The 18,410-nt window shown below is 37.8% G+C and overlaps 1 protein-coding gene across 3 annotated transcripts in view; it reads right to left on the bottom strand.

Annotated features, from left to right (window-relative positions):
• Positions 1 to 18,410, bottom strand: part of CDKL5 (cyclin dependent kinase like 5) — a 125,042-nt gene that overhangs the window by 84,155 nt on the left and 22,477 nt on the right. For all 3 annotated transcript variants that reach the window (XM_069784768.1, XM_069784770.1, XM_069784769.1), the window contains one exon: positions 164 to 398. In XM_069784768.1, coding sequence (XP_069640869.1) covers positions 164 to 227 — 64 coding nt within the window. In that variant the 5' untranslated portion in view covers positions 228 to 398. The remainder of the gene's footprint in view (positions 1 to 163; positions 399 to 18,410) is intronic.

The following is an 18,410-nucleotide window of genomic DNA, read 5'->3' as shown; positions in this document are numbered from 1 at the left end:
CTCCTTCCAAGAACATAATTAGAAGGAGCTGTAGAGAATAAACTGATGTTTCTTAAGATCTGCATACAAGCAATATTTTGCAAATGAAAACTTACTACCATCAAGAGGACTAAGTCAAATATACATAAAATTCTAATTCATTTTTTATTGACATACTACTCACCTTCACCTACAACCCCAAGGATCTCAAATTTATTCATCACATTACCAATGTTAGGAATCTTCATCAAGACAAATTCTTCTTACGGTGAGAGCCACAAAACATGGCACAATGGGGAGTGTCCAAAGATTTTGCAAAAGGCAATTGTAAAAAGGCTTTTGGAAAAAAAAAAAAAAATCCACCTTGATCAACCAGACTTCTCACACCCTTTCTTAATTTCTAGGCAGTCAGTAGCTTCCTGGGGAAAGAAGAGAAAATAATGTAATTGGTACTTTGTTTTATTTTAGTAAGAGAGCGCAGTGGTATATATACACATCACACCAGTATTTTCTAACAACTGTAAAACACAACTCATTTATTTCTAAATTTTATGATCAAGAGAGCTTAGCAGTATATATAATGGACAGAACCTATTGAGAACATGTACCTGACAGAACAGCTGGCCATTTAATCCCATCCTCAGGATGTCTATTAAAATAACAACTAACTTACATACAGCTATTTTCTACAGGACAGAAACAAAGAAAAGTGTTGATGGGAACTACCTCAGTGAGCAAAACCACACCTATAATTACTTATGTTCCCAGTTTTGTGTATGTTGACAGTTAGTTATAAAAACAAATTGTGTTTAGTCAATTTATTATTTGTCCACTGTAATGACAAAAAGGATAAGGTAGAAAGAACACTAAACCATAGAAAATGTTCTTCTACTACTATTTTCTGTGATTGTTAAAAAAAAAAAAGGAAAGTTATTTGCTAGACTGACTAGCAATCAGATTTAGAAAATTATTTCCATTATCAGGTTATGTAATGCAAATGTAATGAACAGCAAAAAAAAAAAGTTTTCAAAAGTTTTCTTCCATGTTTTCCAAACACTGAAGTAATTTGTCAAATCAAGCAACTATACACAAGGAAAAGAACAAAGGGTTTTGTGTCTGTCTGTTTTAGGGTCACCACATCTCCTATAATCTTGGAAGTCCAATAAACTAGACACACTGAAGTTTGGTTTTGCTAACTCAGGCTACATTTTTTCCCCTCATATTAAAGGCATATATCCCACATTCAAAAATGGGAAAAAAGCTAAAATAGCTTCAACATGAATTGGAAATACGTCACTTCCACAGTTCAGTGCTCCAAGAACAGGACTACTCATGAGGAACAAGATATAGGGCAGAATAGAAGTGAATTCATTTAATTACTTGTGTGTAATGGGTGAGCGTGACCTAATGATACTGGGTTCAGCTCACACCAACAGGAAGTCTCATTGCTATTTCACTATAAGCTAGGGGTGCTGGCCAAAAGCCCTGTGTTGACTAAGTCACACATAACAAAAAGGGACTCAAGGGTGGAGGGAAATCACAATGACACTAGCCTCAGCAAGACACAGGGAGATAATTTTGGGGGTTTTGTTATTTTAGAAGCAACTTTAGAGTTAATCAACCACAGTATTTAGGCAACAAATTTTGAAAGTAAAGCAGTGACTTCCAAATTAAAAGTATGGTTAGGGGGTTTTATGTTTGTTTTGGTTTTTAAAAAAGTTACCCACTCCTTAATGGATTATTTCAGTGTTTTAATTAATCAATTTTTTCTTCACTTGTGAATTGTATAAAGTACTCATTTCTTCCCCTTACATATACTCTTTTCCCATCTCATTTGGCATCTCCTTCTCACAAAAGCCTTTGTGCCATTTGTGCGGGCTTTCTAGTTATAGTAACGAACTAAAATAATGAGCTCCTGGACAAGCAGGAGCATCTGCTCAGTTGCACCCACCAATGTGAGAACAGAGCCTGCACTGAGCTGCTTCAGCTTTCTACTGAAACAGGCTGGTGCCAGGCACACAGGCGCAGCTGGCTGTCCCCACACTGCAGCTGAGTGACAGAAATACCACTACAGAGACCTTGAAAGAACCATTAATGCCATAATGTAAGCAAGACACAAAGGAACAGTCAGAAAACATATAATCTGTTTTCTATTAGCACTATTCAGTAACATCACCAAATCTGCTGCTTCAGTTCCCAACGTTATTAATTGACAAATGTTTCTAGAAATTAGATTGTGGTTATAACATTCATTACTTATCTGCTAACATTATTACCATACACTGTCTTCCTGCCTTACAGTGTACACAATACTTTTTGGATCTATGACAAAACAGCGAAGAAGCTTATGAGATAATGTATCAAAAACTAAACAAGAAATTTAGATGCAGTTTCCTCTGTCCCTCATTCATAATTTCTAAATTTCTCATAAACTACTTAAAGCTATACAAGCCTGCAGCTTGTGATCCACTGGTTTTATTTTTCTATTCTTAAGAGTTCTGCAAGTGCATTCTGTACGTATCCTATTTTTTTAATTGGGAATAAAGGTTAGATTTGCAAGCAGCTAACCTTCCTTTCTGAAATTTAGTACTACACATCTTCCTCTCCCCACCAACCATGCAGTTTTCCCTTTTCACTTCATTAAAAGAGTGAGCCACAAAACGCTGATCCGCTTGTTACATTGGTGTTCCTGGATGCATGGCACCTAGAGCAGCATTTAGATGTAATTCCCTAAAGGTAAAAGCCTGTCAACTCACTTTCCGATGCTCATTCACCATTAGTGATACACTTCGACTGGCCCAAAGGAACATACAAACCAGCTTCTCAAATTCTCCCCAAAGCGCATCACGACTGACAGCAAAGATAATATAGATGCACATACAGGGAGGGGGACTCCCAAAATAAAACTGCACTTCAGTGACCCACCTCTTCTGCGCTAGCTCCAGAGCCATCTTTGTGCACAATTCTGCTGAGAGCACTTTATGAGAACCTAATCTTGAAATGGAGAGCTAAAGAAGACAAGTGGCATGCAGCAGTAGTATGGATTCATACCCAAACACTTTTTGCCCTAGCTCTTTTGCCGCATCTCCTCAAGCAGGGCAGTAATTCAAACCAGTTCTCTCCTGCAACATTAGTGAACTCAGACTAGCTAGACCCATCTAATCCCTAGACAAGATGTAGATACTTGAGATCTCTGCCTTCAAAAGCTCCTGAAAGACTGAAAAGAAACTGCTAAAAATACTTGCTCAGCGGCAGCACCTACTGAACTTTGAGATTTTTCTGCTTTTCAAAAGGCACTGCCCTTAAGACTGTTTTTAAAATCACTGACTCTTGCAGGGAATCTGGTAACATCAACTCAAACTCCATGAATGACACTGAGTCTTGTGAATTGCAGAGTGACTAACTGTAATAATAAAAATAAAGAAAAAATAAAATCTAGAAGTATTAACCAAAAAAGTAACTTCAAGAAGTTTATCCATAGCAAGAATTACATTATTCTGTAACTCAGTGAAGACAGGCTAGATTCTTTCAAGCTGAAGACTGGAAATAGCAAGGAAAACCTTATTAATAGCAACCATAATTTTGATCTTTGCACTGAGTACCATACAGGTCTGTTTTAATAAGTTGCCTGCTGGCTAGAATGATAACCCTTGCAGAAGAGGAAATCAGGCTATTCTTTACCTCTCAAAGGTTCTCAGTAAGGTAATAGCACTCATTCTCCTAACATCCCTTTCTGAGCCAGCCAGGTTCACAGCACATCAGCAACTTACGAATTAAACCAACAGATCTCTGAGATGGTCTCAATGTTACAATGGCATTCTAAAAACCACAGAGCCAATTCAGCAAAATGAAACATCATGAAATGGACAACAAATTAGTTTTACTCAATTCAGAACTATAACAGTGAGAGATTTAATACGATTGTAGTTGTTTTGCAATAGCATGTAAGGCTTATATGTAAAAGCCAAAAACTGTATAAATATTCTGGGAATGAACATACAGACTAATACAGCATTATGGTACCTGATAATTTACATTGAAATTAAAACAATGGGGAAAACCCCTGGCTTTTCCCCAACTCCTTTTCCCTTCATGACCATTAAGAATTCTAGAGCATCACCCAAAAGCATCCCACTTAACTACTCACTCCAAGGCCTCAATGCTAAAATAAAAATGCTATTCATTATTTCATAATCATCAATAGCTGGGTGGGGCTGGGGAAAGCACCTTTTACATAGTTAGATTTTAGTAGAGACATTTAGTCAGAATTATAAAAAACTTGAGGTAGACATTTGTCTTCACATAATTTGGAGAAATAACAGTCTGTTCTAGAAAAATACAGTTACATTTGTATATCAGTATATTGTATACCAAGTATACAGTTCATTTCATATATCAAGACAGAAAGAATGCTATTTGCACTCTGCTGAAGTCAGTTACAAACTTCTAATTGACTTAAAAGTCATCCATTAGCTTTTTAAACAAGCTTCTTGCCAGTAGGTAATACACCCCTCTTGCTCTCCTAAAACAAGAAGTAAACTTAATCTTTTTTTTTATTTATTTATTATTTTTATTCACCAAGAAGATACAACTAAGAATTTCTAGAGGCTGGCTACATTTTCATCTGTTCACTAACAAAACAGCAGGTCAGTAAACAGATGTGAAGAACTTGGATAAGTACCTGTCTTTGATTGTTCTGCATTAATCCAAACCCTGGCACATCTTCTGTTGTACCAGGTACACACATGAAAGGAAGCATTAACCACCTCTATTAGTCATGATCTATCACTACTACAGCAGCTTTCCTTCTCCTTCCCTTTATATGTATAGTTCTGGAGCTACAAGCACCTGATTCAGTGTTATGGCAAAATATACAAGTGACAGGGTTAAGAAAATAGTTGGAGAAATTTTTCTGGGTTTATTGATCCAGAACACACCAGGAGTATTACGTGGAATTACAGATTAGGAAGAATAAATTCAGTATTTGAACAGCTGTGAGGAAGAAGCTAGTAGTAATATTCTGACTTTAAGAATGGAGATGAAAAAAAATACAATCATATTGCTAGTGAAGTTTTTGCCAGTCTCACTCCTGCATTTGGAAAAAAGTTACTATTTGTTTTTCCACTTTATGGAGGGACAGTAGACCTTCTAATGGGACAAGGTTGTGGAGCAAGAGCCATCAAGGTTCATAATATAAAGAAACCCACAATGTGGAAGCTGAAAAAAAAAAGCTGAAGAAAAGATAAAAAGCAACAAGAACTTATAATTAAGCAAGCCATTTTTCATACTCTAAGCTTCAATCTATCCTCCTCTGCTCATAAAAAAAGAGGAATGAAAAGAACAGCTGGTGAAAATAAATACAAAATTTAGAAAACTGTCAAACTTGAACAAATTATGTAAAAGCAAAACACCAAGGTGGCTTGCATAAGCTCACAGGTTTTAAAATTTAGCTCCAGCAAGCTTTTTTTGACATTGCTAATATCATTGGAACTTGACTTCACTGCTGTTGGGTTTTGGAGGAGCTGTTTTGCCTTTTTTTTTTTTTTAATAGCTGTTGATATACTGAAACCTGCAAACTCATCTGAATGAATTATACATCAAGGGAAGCCATCGTCACATAACTGGCCTAAAAGGCAGCATGCCTCCATGGCAGCAGGGCGAGGGTGCGGAAGAACCTGAACAAAATTCCCATCCTGCAGCAAGCACGCAACCAGGAAAAGGACTGAATCAGCTCCCAACTATTAAAGATACCTGTTTGGTTAAATTCCTAAAGGAAAACTGAGCTGGAAGACCAGGGCACCAATAATTATTTCGTTTGGTTTATCTTGTTCTGTGAGTGCTCTTCCCTTTTGTACGCAAGTAGAGATTCAAAAATAAATTCAGCTCATCCTGGATATGTGAACTAAATTCACTTCTCAAGAGTTAAAACACAGGATTTATGAGCTTCTCTAACAGCTGTGGCCAACTCAAAAAGAGTGGGTGCTTAGCAGGATGCTTCTAAGACCATAGTGACAAATAAGCAGACTGATTATCAAAGCGTTGAGCACAAAAGCAGCTTCCATGAGTCATAACAGAAGGACAGGAAAGACAATTTTGCTTCCATTTTAGTCTTCCTCTCCAGTAAGAACCTTAACAAATACATCTATTGTGGGTATGACAGCTTCTTACGCAGTTTATGCTGGTCCTTACGCATGCTGGGCAGTCTTCACCGTACCTATAGCAGCTCTGAAGAAAAACAACCAGTGTTCAGAGGATAACACTCTCAACAGCAACCTGTTAAATCCAAAGCCTTTGCAGTTTCATCTGGCACAAGCAGCCTGACAGTTGCACATTCACTCTATCAAATAGAAGTGCCCAACATTTGTAGTTGAAGTGAAAGCACACTTCTGCTTACTGAGATACCATTAGGCAGAGGTAGGCAAGAAAAAAAATTTAGGGTTTTTTTTTTTTTTAGATAAAAGAAGATCTTATTTCTTAACAGAATATCTTTCTGTCGAAGAAGCTAATATTTCTTTATCTGACACAATATTTTTAGTAGTCTCCTTAGAAGTTGGTTCTTTCATTTTAATCTTTCCTTCTCTCTTCTCAGAACACCAGTCTCCAGTAATATCCTATATTCATTTGTCATGTTGCTTACTATTTAGTCCCATATTATCTTCGACAATCTGCCATGGACTTTAAATCCCCAGGCTATAAAATAATATTCCAGGCACAGCTTTTTCATCTCTAATAATTACCAAAAAAGCTACTATTTTCAAAGAGTTACACGTTAGGACTCACTTTGTGACTCAATTCCCACATTTGTGTTTGAAGAATCATGTTTAGAAAGAAGAAGAAAAAAAAAGTGTTGAGCATAAGTCTTTTACTTTACCACACACACAAAAAAAAGCACACATTCAAAGTCCTGAGCAGAGGGAGGGAGATCCTGTCCAAGAAAAGTACAATATATTATCTTTAAGGGAACATGTTAGAAGCACTGAGCAGCCAGTCAATTGAAGGACTGCTCTAAAGTTTGAGCTCAGCAGGGTATTTGTGGAAAGAAAGGGCCTCTCGAGTTCCTCCATCATGCTCTCCGGTCCCTCTGTTCTCTGGCAGCCTACTGTCAAAAGCACACTGCTAGGTTCCTCTCCACAATGGCAGCAACCACTAACTGTGCCCCAGCAATCCTATACTGCCATGCTGTCAGCAGGCTGAATGACAGATGCAGAAGACCTGGCCACTTAGAAAAAAAGTCCTCTGTTGCATTTCTAACTGGATCAGCCACCTAATCTTGCATACCTGCACACACAAAGCATACTGGTGATTTAAAAAGACTGTCTCCTAACAAATAAAGACCAGAATTCTTCTGATCTCACAAACTTTCTCCCTCCTACCAACCCAGTTTTGTCTTCATTGTTCTAAAAATAACTCCCATTCACATTCTAAAGTCAGATGTTCCTCTTTGCACTGGCTTTGGCTGGGATGAAGCTTCCTCATAAGAGACAGAAAAGTAAAGGTGAATATAAAGTATTTATAAATAGCAAATGAATGCTGAAACTAAATTCTGTGGGCATTCTAATGCAGATCAAAATAACCACAATGACTACTCTTCCTTGTAATCTTCAAGCATATCATTAAATACAGATTACTGGTTCACTGTCTGAAGAAAAAAAAAAACACACAAAAACAAAACCCAAAACAAAACAAACAAGAACTCACTTTTTCCTTTAAAAGGACATAGGAAAGATATGGAACAACCATAAAAATATGAGGTGGAAGCCCCCAAAATTTAGTAAATTAGTAAGAAAATACAATACATGCAAATGAATAGAATTATATTCTAATTACACTATAAAAATTATTTAGCTTTTTTCCTTGGTGCATTTTCTAGCAAATAGTCAGAGGCATTGTATTTAAATAACACCAGTCCAGCTTTTACAAACTTAACCTTGCAAAGAATGCCATCAAAGGTTTTCAATAAAGGACAAAAAGAAGCCACTCAATTACTAACTGTCCTAACAGCCAAAGAGGGGTCATTTCAAGAATAAATTCACAATTGCATACAAGCACACGTGCAGGAAACATTTTTAAAGAAACAACTCAAAGGCTTTTCATTATTGGTTCTTCTTTCACAATGTCATTACAAGTGATGAAAACACATGGTGGCCAAATGGTGTACAGTGGGGGATTTTGGTGGGAGCATTGGGGATATTTTTTTTGTTTTTTCATTTGTTTGGGTTTGCTTTTTTTTTCTTTAATTAGAAAAAGACTCTAACTCCATCAACCTCAAAGCAGGTTGCTTCAAAAAGCCCAAAGAAATTGAAACCTATAGAAACATCTCTCCATACGAAGTTTCACCTGAATTTGAAGATACTGTTTTTCAGTGTGTGAAAGTCTATTACAAGACATTTGCTCCAATTTTACAGATTTCAGAGATAACAGCGAGTACAATTAATACTGAAAATATTTGAATGTGCTTACTTTAACACTTCTTAGACACTTTTTTTTATTTATGATGTCTATTATCAGAGTAACTGAACATTAACCATGTTTAAATAAAAGGAGAATTTTGCCACCCCTTCTAGTTGAAAAAACCTGTTAAACTTACACAGGTGAATAAATCAATTAAGTGAAACCCAAGTCAAGAATACCAATCTCCAAAGTGGCTGAGACTGCATTAAGACCTTATGACTGTTATAATAAACTGAAGTTCAATAAAAAAGATTCACATTCCAGATAAAGAAGAAAAAAAAAATTCCCAACAATCCCACTCAATTAACATAAGCTTCCTTGAAACAGAGGGTGAAAGCTTTGAGTCTTCTGGAATGCAGTGCCACAGAAGCAGCAGAAGCAATGTATCAGGTACCAAGGGCAATTCTAGCTAGGACTCTGAACATTAAACTGAAAACCCTGAAATAAACTTTTGTGTTCAGTGCAAATCCACTGCAGAGAAAGTACAGCAAGAGAGCAACCAACTTGTGCTGTTATGATAGATGCCCTCATGCTGAGCCACCGAGAACACCTTCAGATAGGGGAACTTCAGTCTGCTACGTAAATTACTGCAAACATATTTGGAAGATGTATTAAGGTGACCAGGTCAATTTGCAAAACGTGTAAACAGCTTTCCAGAGGAGAAAAAAAAAATACAGAAACAAAACCACAAATTTAATTTAGTGATCTCATCTAAAGCAGCAAAAATCAACCTGAAAATAGTCAAGCAAAAGCAACAAAGACCAGAATATTATCTTTTGCACAAGATCGTATGCTTATCTCCACCACTAACTGCATCAGTGAATGGATACTGATGAAGAGTTCATCAGTATAGTTCCAAGAAAAAACATGCTGTGAGCAACACTTAGTCGTAATCATTTATGTACCATTTGTTTTACCTAAACAAAAAATTTAAGTTCTATTGAAATTATAGTGAAACTGAGTGGTGGTAGGGAAAACAGGCTGTTGTGATTTTTATCTGCTTTTGAATATTTGTACTCAAAAATCTCTTCAACGATCAAAAGATCCACTTTCATCTCCTACAGCATGAAATAAAACTACTACAACCAAGATAGTTAAGAGCTTGGCAGCTTAAAAATTATAAAATCTAGTGGTTGTGGATTTAAAAATGACAACAGCATTAGCTAAAGCAGAAGTTCTTTTTCAGAAAGAACCAAGTGAGCCACTACAGTGCTTCAGATGGCAAAGTTGCAAGTGAACTCCAGGGTGAAGACACATACTTGTATTAATGTTACAACACAGGGGGCAGTTCTGCTACAGGGAAAATGGTAGAAGAATTACCTTCAATAAAGATGAAAGGAAACTGAGAAAATAGGAACATAATTATAAAGGGCTGACAGCCTGCCGTACTGTATGGACTATCCAAGGATTGAGGTGGATCACAGCAAGGCTGAATGTAAACCCTGCAACCAAGCTTGGAGCACTGAAGAGACTTACTCCCTTAAAGAGACTGTTTGAGAAAACTACTGAAATTCATAGAATACTTCCCCCGTATACCTTTCCCCTTACACTATGAATTCAAAAAATTATTTGCCATTTCTAAACTTTGTATCTCTAATTCTATATTAGAACAGATGAGATTCTGATTATTGTTTTATTTCACAAACTTAAAGGACTCCAAAACCCTATTATGAAAATGCATTGGGTTTGCATGGCAAGGTTTTGGTAGAAGTGGGGGGCTACAGGGGTGGCTTCTGTAAGAAGCTGCTAGAAACTTCCCCCATGTCTGACAGAGCCAATGCCAGTTGGCTCCAAGACGGACCCGCCGCTGGCCAAGGCTGAGCCCATCAGCGACGGTGGTAGTGCCTCTGGGAGAACAGATTTAAGAAGGGGGGGGTGGGAAACTGCTGCGCAACAGCAGCTGGAAGACAGGAGTGAGAATATGTGAGAGGAACAACCCTCCTCCAAGGTGGGTGAAGGAGAGGGAGGAGATGCTCCAGGTGCCGGAGCAGAGATTCCCCAGCAGCCCGTGGGGAAGACCACGGTGAGGCAGGCTGTCCCCCTGCAGCCCAGGGAGGTCCACAGTGGAGCAGATCTCCACCTGCAGCCCGGGGGGAGAGGACCCCACACGAGAGCAGGGGGGTGCCTGGAGGAGACTGTGACCCTGCGGGAAGCCCGCACTGGAGCAGGCTCCTGGCAGGACCTGTGGCCCCGTGGAGAAAGGAGCCCACGCTGGAGCAGGTTTGCTGGCAGGACTTGTGACCCCACGGGGGACCCATGCTGGAGCGGTCTGTGCCTGAAAGACTGCAGCTCATGGAAGGCACCCACATTGGAACAGTTCGTGAAGAACTGCAGCCTGTGGGAAGGATTCATGCTGGAGAAGTTCATGGAGACCTGTCTCCTGTGGGAGGGAGCCCATGCGGGAGCAGGGGATAAGGGCAAGGAGGAAGGAGCAGCAAAGATGTGTGACGAACTGACCGCAACCCCCTTTCCCCATCCCCCTGTGCTGCTGGGTGGGAGGAGACAGAAAACTGGGAGTGAAGCTGTGCCTGGGAAGAAGGGAGGGGTGGGGGGAAGATCTTTTAAGATTTGGGTTTATTTCTCATTACCCTACTCTGATTTTATTGGTAATAAATGAAGCTAATTTCCCCAAGTCAAGTCTCTTTTGCCCTTGATGGTAATTGGTGAGTGATCTCTCCCTGTCCTTACCTTGACCCATGAGCCTTTCCTTATATATTCTCTCCCCTGTCCAGCCTTGTCGGGGAGTGATAGAGCAGCTTTGGTGGGCACCTGGTGTCCAGCCAGGGTCAACCTACCACAGAAACCTAACTGCAAAGACTTTTAATTGCTTATGATGTTCACTTTCCCTCTTCTGTTTATTTCAACTGTTAGATGCATTCTTGGGTCTTGTCTTTAATTAGATGTCAAGCTCTTTGATAAGGAAACTTTTTCGCTATATTGAAGGCCTCTGGGTGTTGTTATAAAATAACATACAAAGATGTAATGTTTGAAACCACGCTGTGGCACTGCTTCTTTGCATGAACAGAATTGCTGTGGTAAAATGTGAGTCTTGAGGTAAATGAAAGTCTCGCCAGATGACTCAGGAAAAAACTTCAAAAACATTGGGGGCAATTTGATTCATCCCTGGAAAGAGGATGTGGTAATATTTTTTTTTTTTTAATAATAAACAACACTGTTTCAATGCCAGCCTCCATAATGACTTTAAAAAATAAAATCAAGTAATAGCTTCTCTTGCTATTTCAGCCTAGTGGTTTCCATTTAATAGCTAAAAAAAAAAAAAAATTTAAATCTCACATGACATGAAAACTATCCTCGTAATTAAAAGTATGAATGTTCACACAAACTTTCTTAACACAAATGTAGCCTGTACTTGTTCTATGCCTTCATCCACCACCGTCAAAATACTGGCATAACATACATATCCAACAAGCCATGCTTAACTAGTGTTTTTGTCAAGAAGTTTAGTATTTAAAATAAAAGCCCAGTGAAAGAATGTCATGGCCCTAGCCAACATTATTATTCTGGCAAAAATATCTCTTAACTAAATAGAAGAGTTTTCTACTGAAAGGCATGAACTACTTTGGGGGGAAAAAAAAAAAAAAAAGAGGTGAAAGACTAGTATTTACAAGTTAGTCACTATAATCTAAAGTGAACAATCATCCAGATTAAAAGTTTATGTATCAATGGAAAAATATTTAAATGTAAATAGGAAATGGCAGGTGCATAGCCTTTCTCCTAAGCAGACTGCTTCACAAGTGCCAACAGAGCTTCTCTCTCGTATGCTGACGGCTTCTTGCATGGAAGATTCCCATGGCAGCAAAAGCATGTCTGGATATGTAAGTGACCCAAAAGAGGACCTGAAAAACAGGTCTTGAGAAAAGAGATGCATCTAAACAGTAAACAGTGTTGGTAGGCCTACCAAAGGAAAGGTAATAAAAAAAGCTCATAATCCTGATTTTCATCCTTCATGTGTTTCTCTAACCTTTGAGTCTTCTAAGTTTAATTATACAGTGGGGAGGGTGGGGGGAGGAGAAGGGAAAAAAGAGGGAAGGCAATGCCCCTGGCAAAGGGGAAGAAGGTTGGGTGAGGGAGGAAGGAAAGGGAAGCTACTCCAGGGCGTCATGGAAGATAACAGTGAAAGGCTGGCATACAGGGAAGTTTTGGAATGAAAGAAAAGAGGAAAACAAAAATCTAAGGAGAAGATGCTTCAGGCATGAGCAATGAGTTCATCATGAGATTTGAGATTTATATTAGCTTACAAAGAAAATACAGACTTGCAGCACCCAAGAGTAGATATTTGCATAACTGACTTTCCTGTTTCTAATCTATCTACTTACTTCTTGCACAAATAGTCTTGTAACATTAAGGGAAATAGAAGTAATTTGGGAGATCTGAACAGAAAAGTCTATTCCCAGCAAATCATTATTTATTCCCTGTAAAAGGAAAGTAAAAAACCCTAAGAAAATAAGGGCTGGCAACAGTATAGGGCATGCCATGTCTCAGAAGACTAAAAAGGACTTCCTGAAGTTCAGTTATACCTAGTGATGGGGGCTGCTAGGGAGCTTCTGAAGTGAAAGACTTCAAATCAGAAAAATGAAACAGCTGTCTCTTGCTTGCAGGAAGCAAGTTGTACAAAACCATACACACATAATGACAGGCCTAAATATTGGTCATCAAGAAACTGGATCTGAATGGGCACATATAGAGACATTTCATCATCCACCACAGGCAGTAATCACAAAGCAGCAGCACACTGATCCCGTGCCTAACCCAGCACAAGCAACCAGAGAAGCTACTGCCCAACAGGTAGGGAGACAATATGTAAGATTACAGTTTTAACTGCACCATACTATTTCTTTCCACTAACATTCTCTTTGTGCATTTCTAACATTGGAAGAGTAATCTCCACTTTCCTTTGTAATCCAGGTAGAATGGGGGATATGCTATTTACTCAGACAAAAGATCAGAAATAATTCTTGTAATCTGCTTCAGATTATACCATTTTCTTTGCTTTGCTGCATACTAAACCAATTTAAACGCAATTTTAACACAATTTTAACACTTATGCCTCTTGTGGTGCTAGATACGCATTTCCTATTCCCATCTACTTGTATCTCAAAAAACTCCAACCCAACCAAACCCAACCCACCAAAACACCAATTTACAGAGCTGAATACCTCTTGCTAGAGAGAGATTTTTGTAATGTATACAAGACATCTCTCCCACCCTCAATGAACAGAACTAAAAGACAATCAAGTAGTGTAAGAGTCTCCATCCTGAGCTGGAATTTCAAACATGGATGTTAAATGCATTTCATGGTCTATTTGCATCCATTTTTCAACTGATCAAAATACTTAGTAGTTTAGAATAACTCAATTTCTCTGCTTGCATGCTCAGGGTTTTTTTTAAAAAGCAAAATACTTTCAAGACAATTTGCACAACAGCGTTTTGCAACAAAAAACAGCTAAAGTATTTTTTCCCACTGCAAGGTATTTACTAGACTGCAGTAATTCTCTTAGCACTTTTAAAGCTTGAAACACACCTTCTGTTGAATGCTATGAGTCAGTTTTAATGACGGTGTTATGTGCTATTGCTCTGTAGCTTATGCAAGAGAATGAATTTGCATTAAGCACCCAACTTTAGAAGCCACCTTCTCTTCTCCATTGTTAATACTGAATAATGGTAACAAATAGGCTATGTTCCCTGCCTGCTTTCTTATTGTTTTAAAAGAATAAATCTAATAAGCTGCCTATAATGTAAAATGGTCATAAAATTTGTTATTGTCACCTTATGGATATGTACTTTTTTTTTTTTGCAGAAAGACAGTATACAGAAAAGAAATATAAAGAATAATGACAGTTTTCATATTTAATGAAATTTCAAAGTTTTAGTCAAGTGTTGCCTGATTAGTGTTATTCTTCTCCCTTACCCTGCTCACAGGAGACATTACAGTACCTTTAAATTACTTCATCTGGAAGAAAACTAACAGTTAACTTCACATGGAGGAGGATAAAACAGTCCAACATGCCAATTCAAGGGAGAAAAAAAAAAAAGAGGGAGTAAAAATTATCAACTAGTTTATAGATTAACTTTTGAAGACTGTCACTGCTGTCACTGGGGGGAGTATGCAATAGCTTTGCCTTTTTCAAGGAATTTAACAAGTTAATAATTCAACATCTCTTGTTATCACGGGTCTTTTAGTCCAAACAATGGTCCAATCTAAATATGCTTTTCTTTCATTTGCTTTGTCCGCTCGTTTAAAATCCCCCAAGCCCCCCACCTCCCTAGAACAGTACATTATACTTATGTTGGGGCTTTTTTTTTTTTTTTTATTGAATACATGATTACACTTTGCTCGGCTTGACGAAATGAGGGTTTGGCCAATTTGTTCCTAGAAATACGACTGGCAAGTTTTGTAACTGGTTCTCATGCAAACCAATGGCCAAAATCCCTCGCAAATACACCCCCAAGTACTATACAGACATACAAAATTAATGACTTTTTTTATCTCTACATATACACACAGAGAAATGTACATGTGCATGCACCTACTTCTAATGACAGGGGACAAATTCCTCCTTCTAGTAAATGTCTTTTCTTACAACTTCAGTTAAATGATCACCTTTCTTTTTGTTATTGAAAATGAATATGAATAAATTGGATTACTGCTTCCACTCTCTCTACTTTCTAGAAATGAATCATATATAACCTAAAAGCTTCCTCCAAATCAAAACTTACTCTCTTTTTAGCACTTTTAAACAGATCTCAAGTTGCCCAAGCAAGAAAAATATCATTTATTTCATGTTTTTAGTATAAGCTCACAAGCTGAACTACAGAAGAATGAAGAAAGGGTCTGATCAATATCTTCCTCCATGGTTGGAAGATCTGCTATAAAAGGCTAAGCCATTACAGTAATAAATGACACTTTTTCAGTGCAGAAAAAGCACCAAGAAAATCAAGAGAAAACCAGATCACACACACACCTGTGGACTGGAAGACTGATACAGACAACTGCTTTCTGAAAGCTGTACGTAGAAAACACTTGCAAAATAAAGCAACACTTTGGACTGAAGAAATTACACATTTACAAACCTATAAACATAGCATCATATGAATTAACAAACAAACTGCACCTGCATGAGGGTTTAACAGATACACGGATCACACCACAATTTGCTAGAATCTGAGTAGCAGGTAAGATTTGCCCAGCGTACTGGAGAACAACATTCACTTTAATATTGACAACTGTAAGGAAAATGTTAACTGTCTCCAGCACTAAAAGAGGCAATTTCTCAAAATATGAAGTCTGTCATTATTGCCTTGAGATGTGAAAGCAGATTATACTGCCATTTTTATTAATTTGCAATTAAAAACAGAGATGCAAAATCTAATACCATTCTCATCTTTTTTGGACGTGTGAGGAGGAGGTATCAGCCCTTTTCTTTTACTTACGTAAAAGAAAGCCTTCTCTTTTTTTTTTCCTTCCCTTAGAAGAACTTCTTATAGTATTTGAATCTGTTCCAATAATAAACTCTCAATTCACTTCAGAAAGATATTCTAGCTCTTGAAGTTCAATTAATTGGGGGCGGGGGGGAGGAATTCATCAGCACATTTTCCAAGTATTAGAAACTTGTTTCTTGGCAAGCTGAGAACTTGGCCAACTGAGAACTTAAATAATTTTGTACCCTTAGCTCCAGCAGTGGTGAAATGCAATGATCTTATTTCTAATTCAGCCTGTAAGCAGCAGTAGCAGCTAAGTAACACTAGAAATAGAACATGGAATGTGGTTAACTTCAGGCATTCTGTAAGACTCCCCAGCATACATTAACACATACATCCATCACACAACAAAAAGGTTAGCAAAATATTTAATCCAAGATTCACAGATATTCATACTGGAAACAAAAGCAACTATTTTAAGTCTGCTGAAAGAAGTGTGGATGGACTTTTTCTAAATAAGGTTATGTTAATTTATGTTTAGTATACAGTTTTATTAATAATTAAAAAATGGAATGTCAAATGTCATTATTAAGAAGGCAAATATATTTACACCCAAAAACCTGAAGCAATGATATCTTGCAATACTTGATTCCCAAAGGAGAAGTAAAAGATTTCCTATCTTCACCCACTTTTTAAATGCACCATGTCATCAAAAATAGTTTGCATCCTCCTCTTTTGTACAAGAAAAGGGAAATCCCCTTCCCAGACACACTGTACACAGGCAAGCTCTCCTCAAAGCTGTTTGTAAACTTGGGTCTACTTCCTCAGCAAATATACCAAAATGAATGTTTAGTAAAAATAAAAATGAGAAATAGTATTTAACCCTGTCTGAAGCATCCAATTAAAGTGGCAAACCACTAAACTTTCAAAGTTCAAGAATTTAAGAGACTAAAAGTTTAGGCATAATAAAACACTTATTTTAGTTGTAACACAGGTACTGTCAAGCGCCTACTAAGAAAGGTAATTCATACAAAATCCCAGAGCTAATGTAATTGATGTCCTTTTAGCAGTTCTTTGCCCAATGTAAATTTATTCAGCTTAGTTTATGTAAATGTTTTGGACACAGAATGTGCCAGTTTGAATTTGGCAAGGAAAACATGCTTTTAATACATAAAGCCTGATTTATTTTCATTTCTAACCTAATTAGTTAAAAATAAGTTTGTGATGGTAGATTTACACTAAACTAAAAATCAAGGTTTTCCCCAATAACTTTTATACAATATTTAAAGGTATCAAGAATATTTTAAAGACAAATCTACTGCCATGAGAAGTCAAATCTGTCTAGTACTGAAAATATTCTTTATAGTAAGATTATGTCAACTACTTGGGAAAAGTCTACAAACCAAAGCCACCACAAAATAAGCATCAGCCACTGGTGTTGCGTGCCAGTTCATTCACAGGCATAGAACTACAGCATTCACTATCCTCACTAGCAAGCTACCCACTGACAAGAGTAAGGACCCGAGCACCCATGCCTGACAAACTATATGACCATGTTGATCTTGAAACACCATTTCTCCTCACAAGCAGAGCTTCAAGTACAAACAAAAAAACCCCAAGATTACTTCAGTTTTTCTTTCAGATCTAATCCAAGTCAGTTTTTGAGGTGATAAATATTTTTCATCCTCAAAAAAACCCGTCTCAAAGAGTGTTACACCAACTCTGCACATAAATCAAGAAGAGACCACTGAAAACTGAAAACTGAAGCACAGCTGTGTCACTAGAGGCTCCAATGTCTATTAAATTTCACACAGAAACGAAGCCAAAACCTTGACAAGCCTTCAATTAACACCAATCAATCAACTTGCACATAGCAACTCAAGACAACAGGAAATGAGAGCACAAGGCTCTAGTCCTCTCCATTGCCTTCTTCACTAGACACCCAGGGTCTCAGTCCCAACATCCTACCAGGGCCCTAACCTCCTCATCAAAAAGAGTTGCTGTGGTAACAAAAACCAACTTCAGGAACTGAGCTCAGAGGAGCCATACAATCTTAATATTCCCTCAAGTAAGTTACTTTTGAAGTGAAATAAAAACAGATGCTTTGGCTGGCGGGAGTACAACAGTAGTCGAGTCTTACAGCACCTTTAGAGATACTGTCCAATCTAATCTCATGTCATTAGGGCACAACAGGTAACAATCCATCATTTCGGTAAGATCGCCATGCACATTTTCCCCACAGCAAACCAGGAAAATCTTTCTAGTTCTGTGCACATGTAGATACAAGAGAAGGAAAAACAGCAGCGAGACCACAGTAGAAAAATGTCAATCTGCCAAGGATATCTTCACTAGGAGTAAAACACATATCTATGCTTAAGATTGTTAACCACAGTACTGAGTTTCAACAACTCGCCTGATCTGAAAAGAATAGAAGACTCAGGTAAGTTTTTACAGCTGGAAGGAAGGAATCAACATTTGCTAAAGGCCTGGCTTCCAGAAAAGCTACACCTACACTGAGCTTCTCTTTCAGCAGGTAACTT

Source organism: Haliaeetus albicilla, chromosome 6 (assembly GCF_947461875.1).
Source record: "Haliaeetus albicilla chromosome 6, bHalAlb1.1, whole genome shotgun sequence".
NCBI classification, from domain to species: domain Eukaryota; kingdom Metazoa; phylum Chordata; class Aves; order Accipitriformes; family Accipitridae; genus Haliaeetus; species Haliaeetus albicilla.
The sequence above is the reverse complement of the archived record's forward strand: the minus strand, read 5'-3'. Positions and strand labels throughout refer to the sequence as shown.